A 20,570-nucleotide genomic window follows, 5' to 3' on the forward strand; every position below is an offset into this window, starting at 1 on the left:
AATTGCTTAACTAAGGCCTTTTAATCAAACTTTTCTTGCATAATTTGGTTCAATCCCAATTCATGAAGATAAAGTTACTATTGTTGTAATCAGTCAAATTAGTTTTCAAAGTACAGTCCCGCTTTAATATTCAATAACGTTTCATTAATATTGTGTAATTGATAATTAAACACTGTTTATTTCTGTTATTAACGCTGATATGAGAGACAATCGTAATTACAAGGGAGTTAAACTGCAATAGTCTTGTTTACTGAGCTGGACTACCCCGGTATATGAAAGTGGACCAATTAAACGTCAACGAGTTAATGAGAGCATAGGGCTGATTTTATTGTTATGAAGGTATTCCTCTGCATAATTTTCAGGCCTTTGTGCATTGCAAATCAACAAAGCCTTTATGAAGAATTATGTGACATGTTTTCATCTCTATTTTAATTCTCATTGATATGGACGTTCGATTCGATCGCAATCACCGCATTCGATCAAAATTAAACAAGACAGGCAGAAAGCGAAAATTTATTAATCTGAGACATATAACAATACTGTGTAGTCCCAATCGATAGGACTGTGTGTGTGTGTATCAGAGTGAAACTTTTTTCAGTCTGTATAATTATGTTCTTAACAAGCAAGACTACCTATTATCTTAATGTTTATGTTTCTAATACTTGGCAGTTCCCTTGCAGTGTTGTTCTCCATTATACATTAAAAAATCCGTTGATCAATCGCTACCCCAGGATAGAAAATGGCACATTTAACCTTCTTAGACTTTTTGTATCTGTTTATTTGCAGTGACTTGTCCAATTACATACAACTTCTTAGATGCTGTAATATAATATGGCATCATATATAAATATATTACGGGGATGATGTTTTTACTAATCCTATTCTGAAAAAGATACTATAATTGGACTTACAAATATACAAAAATAATACAATATAAGCACCAATTAATAATAATACAATATAAGGGCAGCTGACTAAAGTGTATATCAATCTACACAAGTTACACCTCTATATGTAATAACCAAAACTAATTATATTAGTTTAACCCTTTGAAGTGTAACCTACACGTGTATAACCCGTATCTTAAAATAATTCAAACGGAGATATAGGTGTAACATTCATTTGCACATATTCTAAATGATTTTAGTATGGAAACCGTATTTTCCAGCATGTTCGTAATTTTTGTGATGATATACGTCTATTATAAGACAGGGAACAAAAGAGAGATTTAATGACGTCATCTAAGTGATATGAGAAAAAATAATTTATTAAAAAAAACACTGGCACCCTTTTGGACCCTGAATCACTTGACAGTGCCATCAGCCTCCGCTTAGGAGTGTCCATATTCTGTACTTCCCATAAGTATCCCTGTGGCTATAAGTAAGTAGCCTTGGACAACTCGGCCTCCATTGCCAAAAGAGTGCAGGTCGTTTTTCTCTTCACACTGAAAACGACATACGGGGCTCTCTTGCCTCCGTCAATATTCCAGCCATTTAGGACCCAACAGGCATCGCTAGAGACTATGTCAAGCGGCCGGATAGGATAGGAGTATGGGACGGACATTGGTATGGGATGCTACTTGTGTGGACACGTTAGTCCCATTTCACCTCAGAGGAGCAAAAAAGCTGGGGTGGCCGCAGAGCAATCGAAAAATAATAAACGTCTAAAATATAAGAGATCCATCCTTTCCTCCATCTTGGATTTTGTTCACTTTAGTGTACAGTCTCTTGGGATGTAGTATAATATATAGTATAATAATATATATCAGATTTTAAGTATTACCACAAACCTAAGAAATTATACATTGTGTTTACAATATCGTATCGTTCCAGGTCATCTGAGCTCAATTGTAACAATTAGCAAAGCGAGTTTGATTTGAGAGAAAAGTTATTGATCGATTTTAAACAGTACTTGTGGAGCCTTAAGTAGTTTATTGATTGTTATTTAAGAGGAATAAGACACCTAAGGGAACTAAACCTTTCGAGGTAATAAATCTAGTGTAGTGAATATAAGTGCAAGTATCTCTAACACACGAACATAGAGTGCAAACATTATAGAAGTCTAAGACTGTTAATGAACATTAGTTAGTAGAACATTTAGTCAACATATTATTACATATTAGCCACAATTATTGTATTGGCTAGACAGGAATTCATTCAAAGTAGCACACTTTTTGTGAACTTTTTTTTGCCTTTATATCTATAGTTAAAATACGCTTGTGCCTTGATCGGTTTCAGTCGATGACTATATGACATATACAAATATTCTCGTACATTATAACCATCAATAATCATAAGATTATCATGAAAAGTTCTACTAATTTCTATTTTACCATTTTATCCTAATTATGTACTACTGACGTCCTTTGCCCTGTATAGAAGGATTTATTTAAATACCATTTTTTTTTAATTTTAATTGTCAAGTGCTTAATTTATCATAGGATTTAGGAAAATAGCAGTATTGGCCAAGTGGTTTAAGCGTGCGACTCTCAACCGTAACTTTCTCTTTGTTAACATTTAAGACTCGCTCAGTGAAGGTAAAAAATAGAGAGGAAACCGGCGTGATAGGCCCATAAGGCTGATCATCTATTTGGCAGACTTTAAAGGGTTGTAGCGCCACATGTTTATTTATAGCATATACGATTCTTTATGTAGAAGTGGTCCAGGTATTCTGTAGACTTTACATGCTCTCGACTCTTTTAGATAGAATTGACTCTAAGAATAAATGTGTGTAAATAAATAAAGTTAAACATTAATCATTAATCCATTGAACAAAGAGCAATATAATACAAAAGTTAGATAAAATCATTATCAGCGCCGATTATAAAGTGAAATAGTACAATTCATTTGGGACAACGATAATGTATACGACTATTACATGAATATATAAAACATAGCTTTATTTGATTAGAGTACAATTTAAATATTATTAATGTCATTGTACATACAATTAACTGTAGTGTTTATGTGACAAATCACATTTTTATTTATAAGGATCAAAGTCATTCCATACCACCATTACATCCTCGAGACTGATATGATATTAAGGCACAGTGATTGATGACAGGGGTGACCATAGCATCGGAATCCGCTGAGTATTGAAAAAGCGCGGTACGCCTTCTCAAAAAGTACTTACTAAAAAAAGTACTTTGTTACAAGCACCTAAATCTTACAGAACTCGCATTGCGTGATGTTACGTCTTCTCTGTGCTGCTATACGGCGTAGAATCTTGGATTCTGACAGAGACTATGTCCGAAAAACTGAAAGCATTTGAGATCTGGGTTTATCGACATATGCCTAAAATATTTTGGAGTCACCGCATACGAAATACAACTGTGCTTGACATAATTCAGAAGAACAAAGAGGTGCTTATTAAATGACGCTTAATAAACACTTTTTATTTTGGACACGTTTTACGTAACACCAAAAATACGATTTCCTTCAACTAATCACATAAGGCAATATGGCAGGTAGAGGAGACCAGGCCGCAGATGCACGTCTTGTTGAAAAACCTTAGATAATGGTTTGGTCAAAGCACCTAGTCATTGTTTAGAAGCGCGCATCTAAAATTATTCTAGCCATGATGATGAGGAAATGGTACTATAACAAGAAGAAGAAGTCATTCCAGGAACTAGGACATCTGTTAGTTATATTTTTAATCATTTTTAATCAATGTTAATAATTATTATATTCAGTTCTGATAACAAACATCCATTTTGGTTAGTAGTTAAACATTTTATTACTTACTAAATATAAGCTCAAATATGTTAATACATGTGGGACGGCCTACGCCTACACTTGTCACTCATAGCCGAAAATCGTACGCAATATCTGCCTGCGTACAATCTCCTGTAGAACTAAGGCTACTGCTCCTAGAGAATTGAGAGATAAAAACATAGGTCATATGGAGATTATAAATATAACCAGGTATGCTACAAAACTCTTTTTATACTTGAATTTTTGCATCTATATAGTTTGTCATTTTCGTTCTTAGCCAAGTATGTAAGTATGGCCGTTTTGAACGCCACACTAAGGCCCGACTGAATCCTCAAAATACAAATTTTTAGAAGCACCGTCAAAAATAGATTTCATTTGAAAAATAATGGGGTGTGGCTATGTAACGGACACGGCCGTATTGTTCGTGAATACATGTACACCAGGCTATAATTGATAGATTTTTACGACAATTGATGATTAAAAACAGCGTAGCTTCTCTGACCCACAAGTTACTAGTTGATAATTTCGATACGCAGCAAAATAATCTCAAAATGGTAGCGCTTCCACCGCATGCGATTCGTAACTGTTCTCGCTTATTTTAATATTTTTTTTGAATATTTAGCTAGTCAGTGGTATAATTTAGTTTTATATGTAGAGGATAGAGTTGAAACTACAACGCGAAACTGTTTCCCCCGATTTCGTTATCATTATATTTTTTCGTCACGTCAAAATATTCCGAACTAGATTAAAATTTGTTTAACCTTCTAAAATATGAACTTTTGAAGATTTAGAATCGAGACTTTGGTGCTTATATTGAAACACGTACCTAATATATTTTTGACATACGAGAAACATACTAAGTGCTAAGTCTTGAGCCTGAATCTTATTCTTAGCGCAAACTATGTATCCCATATGTCACATCCTTCTTTATTTTCTCATAAACTTTGCCTTAACCGTAAATACAAAGATAAATCTATTGGTGACTGCTTCAAATTATGTATTGTGATTATTTATTGGTTTGATTTTATACCTAAAACAAACTTATCAACATGTACTGGGGCAAAGTGAGTTAAAGTACAGTTACTACTCTATCACTATCAACACGTCACACGATGCACTTAGTTCGGATTGTCATGGAACAAGGACCGTTGATGTCACATCCAGGCTGGGTCACTCGATATCAAAATAGCTCGTTTAATTTTGTGATTCAATTGTAGAGAAAGGAGTCGAAATCAATTCATCATTCACTGATTGTTTAAAGAAATTCAATACAACACTATCAATTATTACGTCATCTGCGTTTCATGTTAATTGTTTTTCAACACTCGAATAGTCAAATGATTATAAGCGACATATTTACTAGGCACAGTTAATAAGGAATTAATTAGCGAAAATATCGTTCAACCGCTTTATACCTATTGTGATATAAATACCTAAATTGCCTGTTTAGTTAAAAAGTTATATTTCACCAAAGATCTACCTCTTGGTTTCGTAATCTATATCGCTAGAACCATATCATCTTTTATTCTACAATATCGCCTTTCTTTTATGCTCTTTTTACTTCTACATAACATTGTATGTATCTCCTTACATTTATCTAATAAAAAGGTACATTATAAAATGACAAGATAACAAGTAACGGAAATTAATTCTATAATATAGATAAATGCTCAGAAAGCTTAAAGTAATAAATTCGAATGATGTCTTTCATTCGAGTTTATTATTTCCAATACAGCACAGTATTTTCAAGAATTGATGTTCGAGTTTCGAATAAAAAACTCCAGTGGATTTATACGATTCAATAGACAGGGAAGTAAAGCAATAAAACACTGAAAAAAATTCCCAAGAGGGTATTATCCAATGAAGCGAAATGTAATTAACTGCAATAAGTGGTGGTTTAATCAACCGATGCGCCATAAAAGGCTTCGGTAAACAGACCTTCACGTGAATAACGCAAAGATGGTATTCAAAAAATACATTGATTTATTTATCTGTATTTGGTGCTAATTTAAAATTGTCTTAATATTAATGCGGCAGTGCTGTAATACTTTAGGTATAGTTAGTAAGTATAATAGGAAATTTAAGCCAGCAGATAGGCAAAATCCTATCACATATATGTTTTAGCGTCTGGAATTGTATGTGTAAGGAATTATCAGGCATTAACTGTCTGGGTGCATTTAACATCAGTGGTGGAAAACATCGTGAGGAAACCGCCTCAGACCTAAAAAGTCATGTATTTGGTACAGAAGACTGATCATCTCTTTACCTCTTAGGAACAACATGTTCACACATCACGAAACAGAACAGGGTTATAGCTACCGCTTTCGAAGTGAAACTTCTTTATCGGCGTTGGAAAAAAAATACCGTCACATTTTTCCGTTACGGCCCATCTTTTTATTGTCCCTACCACGGTAATATATAATAACTATAACAATGATAGTAATAATTCTAATACAATTAATGAAATTCTGTAATAATTTTAGTAGTAATAGGGTAAAATGAAATAATTGTATTACTTGTATTCATGTCTATGAATATAAAAGCCTTTCGTTGAACTTTATCTAATTTATCTTTATTTAACCAATTACTGTAAAGTTGCATATAGTAGATCATTTGTCGAAAATTAAGGTCATAAAGAAGTTTCACTTCTTACGTGTATACACTAATCCACGCACACATTTTTCTTAGTTTAGACTATTTTATTATTTTATTTATAACACTGACGCTTTTTGTTATCAAACATGTATTTTAAACAGAATCACCACATTATTAAAGCCCATTTGATTGAGCTTTTGTTTTTTGATTTTAATTATGTGGCTATGCTATACGATGTAATGTATAGATTAATTGATATCACCATTGGCTGCATGTTAACCAGCTTATATTGTATTATGATTTGGTTGTTTCAGATGAAAACAACCTGTAGTTTCGATTTTTTTAAATTAATATGTGATTTTATTAAAATGAATGAGATATTCTCAAAAGACATCTTTATAGAAAGCAACTCAATCAAGATATAAAACCTATCGGAATTTATTGAATTTATACTTCTTTTGGTGCGTTAGGGAAATATTATGAGAGTAAATTTTTACAAAGCGCGCACATCGTCCCAAATATATACCAATTAAGTAGAAATAATTTTCATTGTCATCTTTAAATAATCTTTATTAACTCTAGTTAATAAAGATAATGTATTAAATATTTTTTTCTATTATTAGTGTCGTTTTTTCTACAAACGTCAACAAACACAACAAAGGCGAAAGAATTTTTTTAAAAAAGATTTTTATCTTGTTACGCCAAAGAAGTATAACTTCTAACGCGTGTACATGAGTACACACACATGATTTTTTGGTAGTATTCCAAACTGTTGAATTTTTATTAATTTTCTTATAAGAAAAAATATTTTTGACCAAATAGACTCGAGGTGTTAATAGCTTTTACAAACCAATCAACCTATATATACTAGTCACACTGTTAATTATATAAACACGGCACAAAGCTTTAAATTCAAACGCATTGTACATCAAACGCTGTATGCTATCGCATTCCTGTTAAAAGCTATTCAGAATTTGTCGAATAAATCGTGAACAATCTAGGCCAGAGTAAACTCGGTCCTGCCATTGTTATGCGACACGGGCATTTACACTCTACGACATTTCCATATAACAAAGTTATGCTTTCTACTAGCCAGTCAAAGGATTTAGTATAGTATTTATATACAACATTATCACAAAATACTCTATTGTGACTCTGTGACGGATTTAAAGATTTTAGAGCAATTTCTCGTAGTCTAGTCTATGACATTCCTTTAACTGACCTGCTTGTGTGCGCATATCCCGGGATACAATAGCGCCATGGGCGTTGTGCGCTCGGCACCGGTACACAGCACTGTGCACATCCTGTCGGTAGTGAACGGCCGGGAAAGGGAGGAACATCAGCGTACCGTTGGCCAAGACTTGTCTGCGGATGAAATATTTCTACTAATACAACACAATTTTAATATGGCATTAAAAACATCGGTAAAGTCAATTTTAAATAAATATTGTTAAGACGTGGTCTAAATGATAAATTTATCTTGACATAAAACTGTACTACTACTACTGATGATAAATAGTATGATGCGAAACATGAGAAAATGGTTCTCGTTAATTGTATATAAAGTCATCTTTTAAAAAGTATTTTTTTGTTTGTAGGCTGAAACTATTTATATACTAATAATATCTTATAAACAAAGTTAAAGCTTTGATAAACTAAGACTTGAAGTCAGCAACTTTCAGATTACCACGAGTTGCAAACTTAACTTTTGTAACATCATACGAATCAATTTCTTGGTCTGTACTTGCTATGATAATTTCGAAGATATATACACTAAATTTACCTTTATATGCAAGGATTCTACAAAAAACCCTCTTTCCCTCTAGATTGATCCCTCCATATCGACCATTTTTAGACCGTGTCTTTATGTCTTATACATATCGACATTTTTGGATATAGATGGTCAATTGGTTTTCCTTCACCGTATGAGCAAGTCCACCGTTTAATTGCGGATAAAAAACAATAACACAACGTCATACAACGTCGCCTACCACGAACGGACCCTTAGGACATCGATACGATATTCTCCCCTTACACACTGGGCACATATCATACGGATTCGTAGATAATGGAACGGCCAGGTTTCGAGGAGAGGTATGTCTAGCCAAAGAATTATTGTCGGCTATGCTATGCAAATCTAGTTCACAGATTTGTATAACCAGCAAGTCCTGATTTTGTTCGTGGTGAGAGCAATTTATTTAAAAATATTTATTAATAATTTTTGATTAAAACTTAAATTAACCGTACAGAAATCTGAATGTCCAATACTTTATAAAACATTACTTTCAAATTAAATAGGAATTCCGTAATATTTTACCTGATTTACCAAAACATGTTATATCCTGTCAATAACACGCACGATAAAATTTGCTTAGTAATTTTTTAATTTCCGGTTAACGGGAACAGATATCGAACCTTGATGACGTAACAAAAAAAAGCCTTAGGGAGATAGTAATTGCTCTCGGGTAGGGTGTAGGGAGGAGCTGGAAAATTTAAGTCTAGTGCATATTTGAGGCAGTACAATGCCTTTACCTCATTTAGTATGTTAATTCTGAGATACTTCGGCTGATATTTGGCGAGATGAAAAAAGATGAAAGAAAAATTGCCGTTTTAGATTGGTATCAGAGTAATTTTGTGAATGTAAATGCCAGGTAAATATTTTAGTTATATACAAGTTCTTGTTGATTATATAACGTCAGGCCCAAAGCAAATTGAATTTCGAGCAAACCTTTATGTTCCATTATATTTTATCCATAATTTTAATAATTTACGTGAATGCTGACCTTAGCATCAGATTTTATCTGATTTGCATTTAGTCATGATTTTAAGTGGTTATAGAGTACGTTTCAATGAATGCCAGAGGACGTGTAGAAGGGACTTTTAAAAATAATTATATAATATAAAACTGACCACTTAGCATATACACTCACGTAATGTTAATTTGTATTAACGCTTTAATACAAGTTATGTAAATTGTAAAATAATGAAATCTCGAGACATTCCCTTGAGACTTAAAAAAATCAATGGCGCTACAACCTTTTTAGGTCTGGGCCTCAGATTCTGTATCTGTTTCATGATCATTTGTTAATCTAATAGGCAAGTAGGTGATCAGCCTTCTGTGCCTTCTTCCGTCGACTTTTTGGGTCTAAGACAAGCCTCACGATGTTTTCCTTCACCGTTCGAGCTAATGTTAAATGCGCACATAGAAAGAAAATCCATTGGTGCACAGCCGGGGATAGAACCTACGACCTCAGGGATGAGAGTCGTATGCTGAAGCCACTAGGCCTACCCTTGAGACTTTACTTTATTATAAAAAAACCTCTCTGTTTGGTAAGTTATTAGTCTGGATTTATATCCCAATATTTTTATTGATTTTATATTTATTATTTGATTAAAATAATAATTATTATTTTTGGTATTATAAATTGTGATACCTTTTTTAAAATTCTCTTCTTGATCAGACCTCCCTTCGCACAATATTTTTCTTCTAAGTTTATTGTTTATATTCTTAATTGGCAAAAAATTAATTAAATAAAACTATATCTCAAAGATATTCGTTGTGTCTTTGATTATTTTTTGTTTAACAATAACACTCAAATATATAATTTATAAAAAAACATTGAAGACTTATTATGAATTCACTTAACCTTAATTAATTATAAGTTGTAAAACGTATTTTAATACAACAAAACTAAATTAATAATATTAATAGACAATCAACAATTCCTTGAAAACATAAAATTCATATTGCGTAGAAGCGCTTATCGCAAAAGCCAGACGAAGGAAACAATTTATATAACCGCATTACAAAGACAGAATGAAATGAGAATTTTCTGTATTTATAATTGATTTTAAATTTAATATTAATCCGTCTGCAAACAAGCTTCCTGCCAATTGAATTAGTTTTTTTAATTGTATTTCTGAATATTGTAATACACAGAATTTAGAAAGTTCTAAATGTTCGGTATCGTTAGAAAATGTGTTTTTTTTCTGAGCAGTTACAAGGTTTGACAAATACCATGTCGCTTTGTAATGTAACGTAATTGATAGATTAGATAAACATAGATTTTTTTTAATATTTTCAAAAATATCAAGTCAAGAAAGAGTTCTAACTAAATAAAATTTGGCTTTAAATTAACCACAACGGGCCAATGGGAGAAGATGGGGGAGGCCTTTTGATACGATTCACGCGGGCATTAAAATTATAACTAATATCGTTTTGTCACCTTTACAAATAACATATCAATTAACTTTTTTGTAAGAATATATGTATAGTTTAAAATTAATGTAATAAAGACAATAAATTATTATTGTTCACCGTTTAAAAACATTCGTAAGCCATAAGTATTATCAATAAGGTGTGAATTTTTTGCTATGTGAAATACGTTTGAATTTTATAAAACTACCTAATACATAGTGAGTAGACTTGATCGGTTTGTAAAAAGCTTGTATATTCTAGGCCCTATTTGAAGTTTTACAAGTATAACACTGAACAATGCTTGATCAAACCTATGAAGATTGTAGGGTAATATATCGGCAGGTGCCTAGAGCAAAGTTCAGCAAAACGGCTATACCGCTGGGAAATCAATGCGTCGTTTGCCTTAATCGAACTATCAATGTGTTACCGACAAAAATATCTTTCTTTCCATAGTTATATACGAAACTTTATCATCTACCTTGATCGACCAGATATCAGTTTCTTTCTTGAAGTAATGTTACTTTTCCCGGAAAGTAACTAATAAAAGGTGTATTTTCAATATCTTTTCCATTAAATAAGTTATTACACTACGAAGATTTTCATGAATATGTTCATACCTATTTATAAACTGTTATATTAATAGATTATTCAATAAGTCATTTTTTAGAACATTGTTTAAGGACTGAATAACAAAAATAAATCAAATAGGCATTACTAGAGAGTCATTAAAGAATAATTATAATATATATATAACATCTAATTGCTATCATTTATAAAAGAAAACTTTGTTTAAAATTAATATAATAATGTAATAGTATTGTTGTCTCTTTGTATCTGAATGAAACTGCAGCTCATTTGAAGAGCGCTGCTTATAATGTACCAACATCTCGTGCAACAAGAGATTGCTAACGCCAATGATTACCAGGATATTTTCAAGAAGTTCGTATTCGTCCTAAATCATATATCAATAAAACAATACATATAGTCATAATTAAAAGGAGAAATCTAAAAATCTGCTAGTTTTTCTAAACATTGACACATCCCTTCGAAAAAAGGAACTTAAATTTTATGACACGATCAAAACTTTCCAATAACAATCGATGATCAAAAACTCAGAATATCTTAAAGGTTTCCAATGTACATTGTCAAAGTGCATACCATTAGCCATTCTGTCAAACATGATGCAATTTGTCGAGCACTCTTCGAGTCAGCCGAGAGCCTTCGAGATTTATACACGGCGCTCAAACAAAATAGTCGCGTGAGACGGAAAAATTACCACAATTTCTTTGTAAATTTGATGAATGACAAAGCTAAACTACGTAATACACAGTTCAAGAATTAATTTATGCATATCTATAGCAGTTCTCTAAATAAAAGTTTTTATTTTCACTCATTTACATCGCGTATGTTCAATATTTCTTATGTGAACAGTACGGCACATGTATACATCTATCAAAATAATGTAGCAGTTTCAGTACTATTTTAATTGGGATCTAAATGCCAGTTATAATAAATGCTGACTTTATACGTTTATATCCGGTCCGAAACTTTTATTTAATTATCTTCAATTCTTATTTTTACAAGACAAAATGGATTTTAGCCAATGTAATACAAAATTTCTAATATAACAGGGAAATAGGGTGTGAACTTCATACGTCTGTTTGTATTTTGTTCTACGTAAGCCCAAGATTGTAAGGAAAACAAAAGCGTGCCCTTATAAGCCGGACGCTTAACTTTTGACATAAATTTCAACATTCATTTTCTCATTAAAATTGGGCACGCGACGCGAAAGGGTCCGAAATTGTCTTCCAACGATGTTTGCTACAATTTATACTAAATTGGACAAAGTTATAAACTCGTTAAGTAAGTTATATTCCATGATCTGACACCATTTTGATATTATGATAGTGTTTATAACTGACAAACGAACGAGATGTACAAGATCTATGTTATTTTGGTATTCTAAATCTCTTTGTATACACAAGTAAAATCGTGAGAAAAGCATGTCTTAGACACGGTCACCTTCCCCGTAGGTGAGTTAACAGCGCACAGCCTTCAAACGCACGACTTCGGGGTTGAGGGTCAGCATAAACCATTAGGCTAATACTGTTCGCTTTCTTATCATTTAAATTTATATTTTGTATACATATGTAATTAATACATAGATAGCACCGGTTTGCACTAAAGCCGACCTAATTTTTTTTCACATTTCATTATTATTAAATAGCGATGGAATTTTTTTTTCTGACTCGAATATGATTCTAAATATCAATGCGTAAACATAATAAGACCATTAACGATCGTTATATTTTTATACAAATAAGGAAAATGTACGAAATTTTCACTTGTAATGAGTGTATAAATAATTCTCGAGACTTCGTCAAATCAAAACGCGATATAAATTATTTTTCTTTCAGAAAAATAAAGCTTCCATTATAAATAACATTTGTTATTTTAAGATGACTCTTGTTTTGTTTGATATAATTACTTTACTTCTTAGGGTAAATGATACAAAATAGTAGGTAGGTAGATTTAAAGAAACAAAACAGTATTGAATTTGAAGTATTGAAATTAAATCCACCCGACATTAGAAACGGCTAAAATCGAAAACCATTCTTTACAATTGTGACATCAATAGCGTGATTAAGGATTATCGTCCTCTAAATAAATTAATTGCAAAGAAAACTACGAAATTGAAACATAAAATTTTAATATAAATACAATTCTAAAAAAAGCGACCTTGTATATTATATATAAATGTGTAGTGCGAGAAATAAAAAAATATTAGGCCCATATTAAATATTAAATTTTGTTCAATGAAAAGTTCTAGAGAGAATTTTGTTTATTGCCGGAAGTTAAAAACCATCTATAATTGACATTACATTAAAAAAGTCTAGCAGGTCGATGCTGCGATTGTTTAGTTTCTTACAAATCTAGATTATATCTAAATAGTAAGTTATACCAAACTGTACCATGGTCTTCATTACGCGGGGTACACAATTTTATACCACGGAACTATTAGTTCTTAGTACAAGTATATATAATATTGTTATAAATTTGTTATTTAGTGTCTTATAAACAAACTCAATATGAACAATATTGTATAGTTTAAATAAGTCATAGGCGCGTACTATGAAATGTGTGTTTTCCATATAAAATATAGTTTTGCTTGCAAATATTTGAATCGTCCAGTTTCTGATTAAGGAAAACTGAATTTTTTTATTCAGAGTGAACTCTAGTTATCGTGTAAAAGCAATAAACTTTCTACCCTTGATGTGAGTGCAATGTCACTATTGGCCGCCTCTCCGTCTGAGTAGTCTGGAAAAAACTGTTGTTATTCTGACTGCCCTACATTTTTTAGTTTACTTTTATTATCATCTGTGTTTTTGGGTTGTTAATCATTTGTGTTTATTTTTATTCGGTTATTATTTAGGATACAATAAGAACGACCCCATTACTAGGATCCCCGAAGTGACACTGATGTGACCCGACGGATCCAACCTGATCGCTCCCACGCGGTAAACGACAATAGTGTCGCATTTAGCCATAAGAGATGAGCGGGATTCTCAAAACGCTGCACCGTAAAACAACGTTAAAATGACAACTATATTTAGGTACCTGTCCCAAACAAATATATGACTATGGATATTGTAAAGTACATTCGATTTCAGTTGATATTTCCTTGGATAATTATTTATAAATATGTACATTGCATACAAAAAAATATTTTGCATTACAGCCATTACTTATTGAGGTAAAATTTTGTTTATCGAATGAATGATGCAGTAAAAATATTGATGGAATACGAAAGAAAGTACGAATTATTATTACTATATTGGAATTATCTATAATTTAAGGTTGTTTTCTACAAATTTAAATTATTTATTTGGGAATATTAAAACCAATAGGTTTCTATTTTATACCATCAATAAAGATTACCTTTACTTTCACATATATACAATCCAGGGGAATTCTATATCCAAAATACTATAAATTTTTAATCTCCTTGCTACCAAATTTAACAGCAATATATTTTTTAACCTAACATAATGTATGTATTTATGTTCAGTTTATATAAACAGTAAATATATCTATTAAAATCGTATTAGATACTTCGTCTTTAGAAAAGTGTTACTTGTTGATCACGGCCGGTGCTTGTTATATATACGAAGAATACGAAATTCCACAAAGACGTTCGTCATTCCACAACAGAACGTATTAAGGCAGTTTTGGCCGCGAAGTATTTCGGAACCAATTCCACTTAGGGTTCTTCAAGAAAACAGCGTTCTGACAACGGAATTGAGAGTGACCATGGGTGGTATTACTTAACATCAGGTGAGCCACCGGCCCTGCAGTGTTCTATAAAATATAAGAAACCAAGCAACAGCCTATAACTTGATCCACTTGTTTCAATTCCTCGTCTTCAATGTTCATGGACCAACACTCAAAGGGCACATCATTAGGACGTCTCGAGTCATGCTTTCCTTATTCAATACCCTTGTGTTAAATCATATTTCACGAATAATATCGCTATGTGTTATAAAACTATATTTTACGGTAGATGAATAAAAAGTACTTGATCTATAATAAACGTGATTTTAGGATATTTACATAACTCGATATTTCAAGTGTCATTCAGAAAACGTGGTCTTCAAATTTCTATGTATTCAAAATTATAATAGAGATAATGTAATAAATTTGCTATATATTTTATAACTGTATAGTGCTCGCGTAAGCACCGTCAATTATTGTTAAAAGCATACAATAGATATACGACGGAGTCCACCGTGTAATTGTCATGTAGAAGATTAATCGGATTCGTAATGCAGTCCTATTCGAAATATCTGAGGTGGTTTAATGGTATTGGTCACCAGATTCCTAGAGAAACACTAAAGAGTGAGTTACCTAGCCCTTGTTTCCATTAGTGGATTGAATCATATCCAAATACATTTCGCGTAGAATATAAAAGAGGCGGATAATTTTCTATATACTAAACTCATTATTTATTAAAACTAAATTAATCTGATTGCAATAGTATGTGGTCTCTTTCCACTTAATTGCTTTTACTTTAATAAATAGAGACAAACGAGTACTTTAATTAAAACGGTTGCACCGAGAGACTATTTTTAAAATAAGGGTGTGGCAGCTATAATGATGAAATAAAAATACTCTTATTTAAATATCGTGATAAACTAGCAAATATTTGCTTGAAAAATTATACCTTTAACGTTTTTATATAACACGATCCAAATTAATGGTTTGTCGTCCATGATTTATGATGCGTTGGAAATTTTCGGCGACAAACAGGCGCTATGGTTTCAACAATTATAATTAAATTATCGCATTCTATTATAGCAACATTTGATTTCATATATACTATAATATTTTATATACAATAATTTCTTAACATACCGGCACTTGTTTACATTAGTTCACAAGGTGTTGATGTCTAAATGCTCTGTACATAAGATACATATTTGTATATAAACATATTTATTGAAACTTAAGTCTTGAGGCAATGCAAATTCGCATTGAAAGTGATAACGCAATTATGATTAGCAAAAACTAAACATTAAGTTTTGTATAGTGTTGCAAATTAGCTTTAGAGTAAGCAAAGTCGCAAGTTAAATCTATTATTAAATAACGTCCTGGGCGTTTATAGTGCTCTTGATTACTATAAAAGTTCTAGAACATTTATCTTACTATAACTATGAGATTTATGTAAGAAATATCAGGCAACGTTATATTTGACCATATTACTTGGTATCGACATGTGTGAAGAATGTCCTTGGCTTATAAGTTATCAGATAATGTTTATTTGCCCAATAATTGTGTGAATAATTCAATACCAACTTAATTTGAACGCGTAACTGTAGGAGATGAACTGTCATTTAAAACCATCGTTGCGTATTGCAACAAAGCTCAACTACGCCAGGCATGACAAAATTATCTCCTCTACAATACGCCCAACAAAAGTATACCTTAATCCTCAGTATTATGGATGAATATTACCTAAATTACAACTCAAAGGTTGCACTTGCTCTTCATAATTAGAGAGGTTTCAGTTCGGAATGAAATTATTTACCCTTTTGACGTGTACTTTGAAGCCCGAGTCTGTTACACGGCCATTAACCCGGTGAATTCAATTTTCTTTATTTGAAGTTCTGTAGACTGCATTTTTGAAAGTCGAATGTACGACACAAATTTAAGACATATGAAAGTTCGTCTTTAATATTATTCTGTAATGAGACATGACTTGATTCTGTTAATGTAGGCATTTTATCTTATTAGGATATTTTTCAGTCATATCGAAAAAAGTTATATATATATATATAGGAAAACCCTCTACGAATTTCTAAACAGCAAAAAAATCACTTCAAACTTCTTCTATACAACTTTTTTTTTACCAAACCATTTCAAAGAGCCCACAAATTTCCTCGTTTGCCTAAGCGTAAAAGGCCAACAAATATTCAAAAGACTCTATGGAGAGTTATAAAAACCTGCATCACATGTATTTCGTATCAGACGTCTAAAGGGCACTTAACACATGAATAGCCGGGGGCAAGCATGAATCTCATTCCGTCGCGTTGCGGTGGAACAAAGAGTACATTATGGGAACAATAGGACACGACAGCTTTGTTACATCAGGATATCTTAACTCACTTTAATAAAACATATTTTATAGATTTAACGAAGCGGACGTAGTCAGGCGGAAACGCGCGTGGTTTAAGAAGCTACTTTTATATAGTTTCAAACTGAACTGACATATTATCATTCACTAGAATCTAAGGTCATTATAGATCGTAAACATCTGATTATTTTTATTACAGCGTAATCTATTGATAGAAAGAATCAAATAGCTTGTTACAAAGGTGGGGGAAGGTGCTTGATAATGCAGCTTATTATTAAGTATAAATGATGAGTTAATAAGGATACTGATTCCAATAGATACATAATAATTCCCTCGCCCGTACATAATTGTTAGTACCTCAATGTTGAAACTTACCCACATTGTAAATAATAAGTGTTCTATATTCTGTCTAACGGAAATATTCGACATTAAATTTGTGTATCTGTGCAATTGCAATCCCAGATACTCGGGATCTTGCACTGGCAAGAATTAGAATAATAATAGGAATAAACACTCACATAAAAAAAATTAAACATAAAAAGTAACATACATATATTACGCCACCTTCGTACGTTACTACCAAAAAGCTTAGCAGGCGTATTTGGAACAATGGACCCACTGCTACGATTTCCCGTGTCTCAGGAGGCGTATTGTAAAGACTTGCTTCAAAATAATTTGTCCAACCGTATTTAGTTCTGATTGTAGGTGATTAGTGATTAGTAGTGTGATTAGTGGTATGCTAGGTATGTGCGTGATTTAAGTTAAATTTTGTGCTTGTGTGTCTTATGTATTTAATTAAATGTAACTTAAAAAACCGTAAATTACTACATGCTATGAAATTGTCAAATTAAAAATGTTTACATTAAACAAATAGTTAGATGCTGGTAAGTATTATTTTTTTGTTATTAGTTTTTTGATCGACGTTTTGACTTTCGCCTATGTACATATACAAATATTACTTTTTTCATTTACGATTTCATACAAACTAGAACTAAAAGCAAATGTTTACTTGGACCGCGGATATTGGGTTCTAAATATCCGTTAGTCTTCTCTTTTACGACACTATTCACGACACCCTGGAGGTATATTAATAGTTGTAATACCGCTTTAGATTTCTTTTTCGAAATTGTGTGAATGCAATGTAATTATATCTCTTTAATATTGTGTGATTATAATATAGTTATTACATGTACTAAGTGAGAAACTGTCCGAGGAATGATTGGTAATTTGAAGTAAATAGTCGAATATAACAAGAAACAATGTTAAATTAAAAAAGAATATTACATAAATCAAACAATTATAAGTTATGCATAACAAAAATTGTGCTAATCAGACCTATGACTCATATAAGAACTCATCCTGTATTCAAATGAGAATTTTCGACAAGAACAGGAATTTTAATGGTTTTATTGTTGTAATGTTATGGTTTATATGTCACTGGCCTTAGTATTTATGTTAATGATTTAAATATGTCGATGTCCTGGTGGACAGAAAAACTGTGTTTCTACCACACCAACTTCCATTTATACAATAAATAAATATAGGTCTAAACTAAGGAGCCCACAACGTTGTCTTGGAACATTGTCAATGTTCATATTCATTTTAACATATATCACGTTGAAAGTTGACCTACTTTTACCTTTTACAACATAAACTGGTAAACTTTGGTTTAATAGTGTACTGTACTTGACGTTTATAATAATATATTATATATAGATAACATATAACAACATATAGTAAGATATTTAAATCGTACTATAAAATAGGAATTATAATCAGAAACCAGAGTAATAAATTTAGCTATTTATCTAAAATTTAGTATAGCCCAATGATGGCAATGAAATAACTTTTGTATGTTTTGTATGTACTAAAAGTAATATATTTTTGCCAACAATGAAATTGGACCTCTGAGTTATATTGTTTTAAAAACTGATTCATGTTCGCGTTATTTACTTTAAAAGTATATTATTACTATAACACTCCCTCAGAAATTAGATTAAACATGTTACATTTCGCAAGTAACAAAGGAAACAAAAAGCTTGACCTATATAGTAACAGAATTTCCGCAGCAAAAATTAGCGCAGAAAATGCCGCGTTATTTTTGTATTGTAATATATAATATTGTTTTATGTTCTATTTATTTCAAATATACGACTTTTGAGGTCATAGCTCACAAAATAAGGTTCTGTGTATTTGACTAAGGTTAAAACTTATTATATTTATTTCCTTGATCCTTGATCTACATACAGGATGTGTACATTCCAAAACAATCCATATCCTGGATATTTTAAGTCTCACTACTCAACATATCTTTTAACTACTCTAGATACAGAAGCAAAAATATTCTTAATAAAACATACATACAGTTACATACATAGTTACCATAAGATCGAGTTTGTCAGTCAGTCAGTAGAACTTCTACTGACTGACTGACAATTCTTAATTGATTGATAAGCTCTGATTTAATTAACAGCCAAATGCGCCTCACTACGAGTGTATCTCCTCCGGGTTAAACGCAATGTTTGCTAATTAAATGACACAAGCAATGGTCATACGGGACTTCACGTTTTTGTCCAAAACGAGAATCCTTTTATAGCTAGGTCAGGGTTTTCATACTAAAAATACCGATATAGGCATTTATATGTAGTTTTCAAGAAATATATTGTTTATAGCTAGAAAAGGAATTTCAATTGATGTTAAGTGATAGGATTTATGTTTTTAAGGAAAATAAACTTACAGGAACTATGAGGCTTTTATATTACTTATTACTTCTACAGTCAGTTGTGTATTGTGAATGTATATATGTTTTGTTATTAATCTCTTGTCACTTAACATGACAAATGTTATTTAACTATTGTACTATAACTGATACTTAAAAAATAATTTCATGTTAAACTTATGAATTGCTTATCTAAAACGGCTAAAATTCAACCGGTTTAAAGCAATTTTTTGTAGTGCACTAGATAAATTCGGTCGTGGTGTCGTGTCGCCAAAGTTTCCGACATGTCGTAAATCTCGCTGACGGATCATTTGTCCGGCGACCTCGTTGTGTACTTTACAAAAAATCGAGCTTGTTAGCGCCGGAGTGTGATCCTTGTGTAATCATAGGATATACATACTTACTGCTTCTACTTATACGTTCTATATTTTAACATGACAAAATGCAGCAATGCTATGCTATTTGATGGTAGCGATATTTATGCGATTTATTAGTAGACTTATTAGATTTGGCGGATGGTGGGGCTGACACATTACAGCTGTGTATGAGGAGCGCCGAAACTAAATTTCTACTTTCGCGTATGTTATACGTCTTGTGAGTTAAAATGTTCCATTACACTAACTAGTATAAGTATATAGAATATAGCTTTTTTAAAACCGAAAAGTTTCTAATAATTTCTCGATAAATACAGTTGTAATAGACATCATCCTT

General features: G+C 31.9%; 1 protein-coding gene across 1 annotated transcript in view; it reads right to left on the reverse strand.

The window, feature by feature from the left end:
* LOC123714681 (Down syndrome cell adhesion molecule-like protein Dscam2) overlaps window positions 1-20,570 on the reverse strand; it is a 120,295-nt gene that overhangs the window by 75,106 nt on the left and 24,619 nt on the right. The window contains 1 exon segment of the mRNA XM_045669047.1: window positions 7,534-7,676. Coding sequence (XP_045525003.1) covers window positions 7,534-7,676 — 143 coding nt within the window.

Source organism: Pieris brassicae, chromosome 9 (genome assembly GCF_905147105.1).
Source record: "Pieris brassicae chromosome 9, ilPieBrab1.1, whole genome shotgun sequence".
Lineage (NCBI taxonomy): Eukaryota > Metazoa > Arthropoda > Insecta > Lepidoptera > Pieridae > Pieris > Pieris brassicae.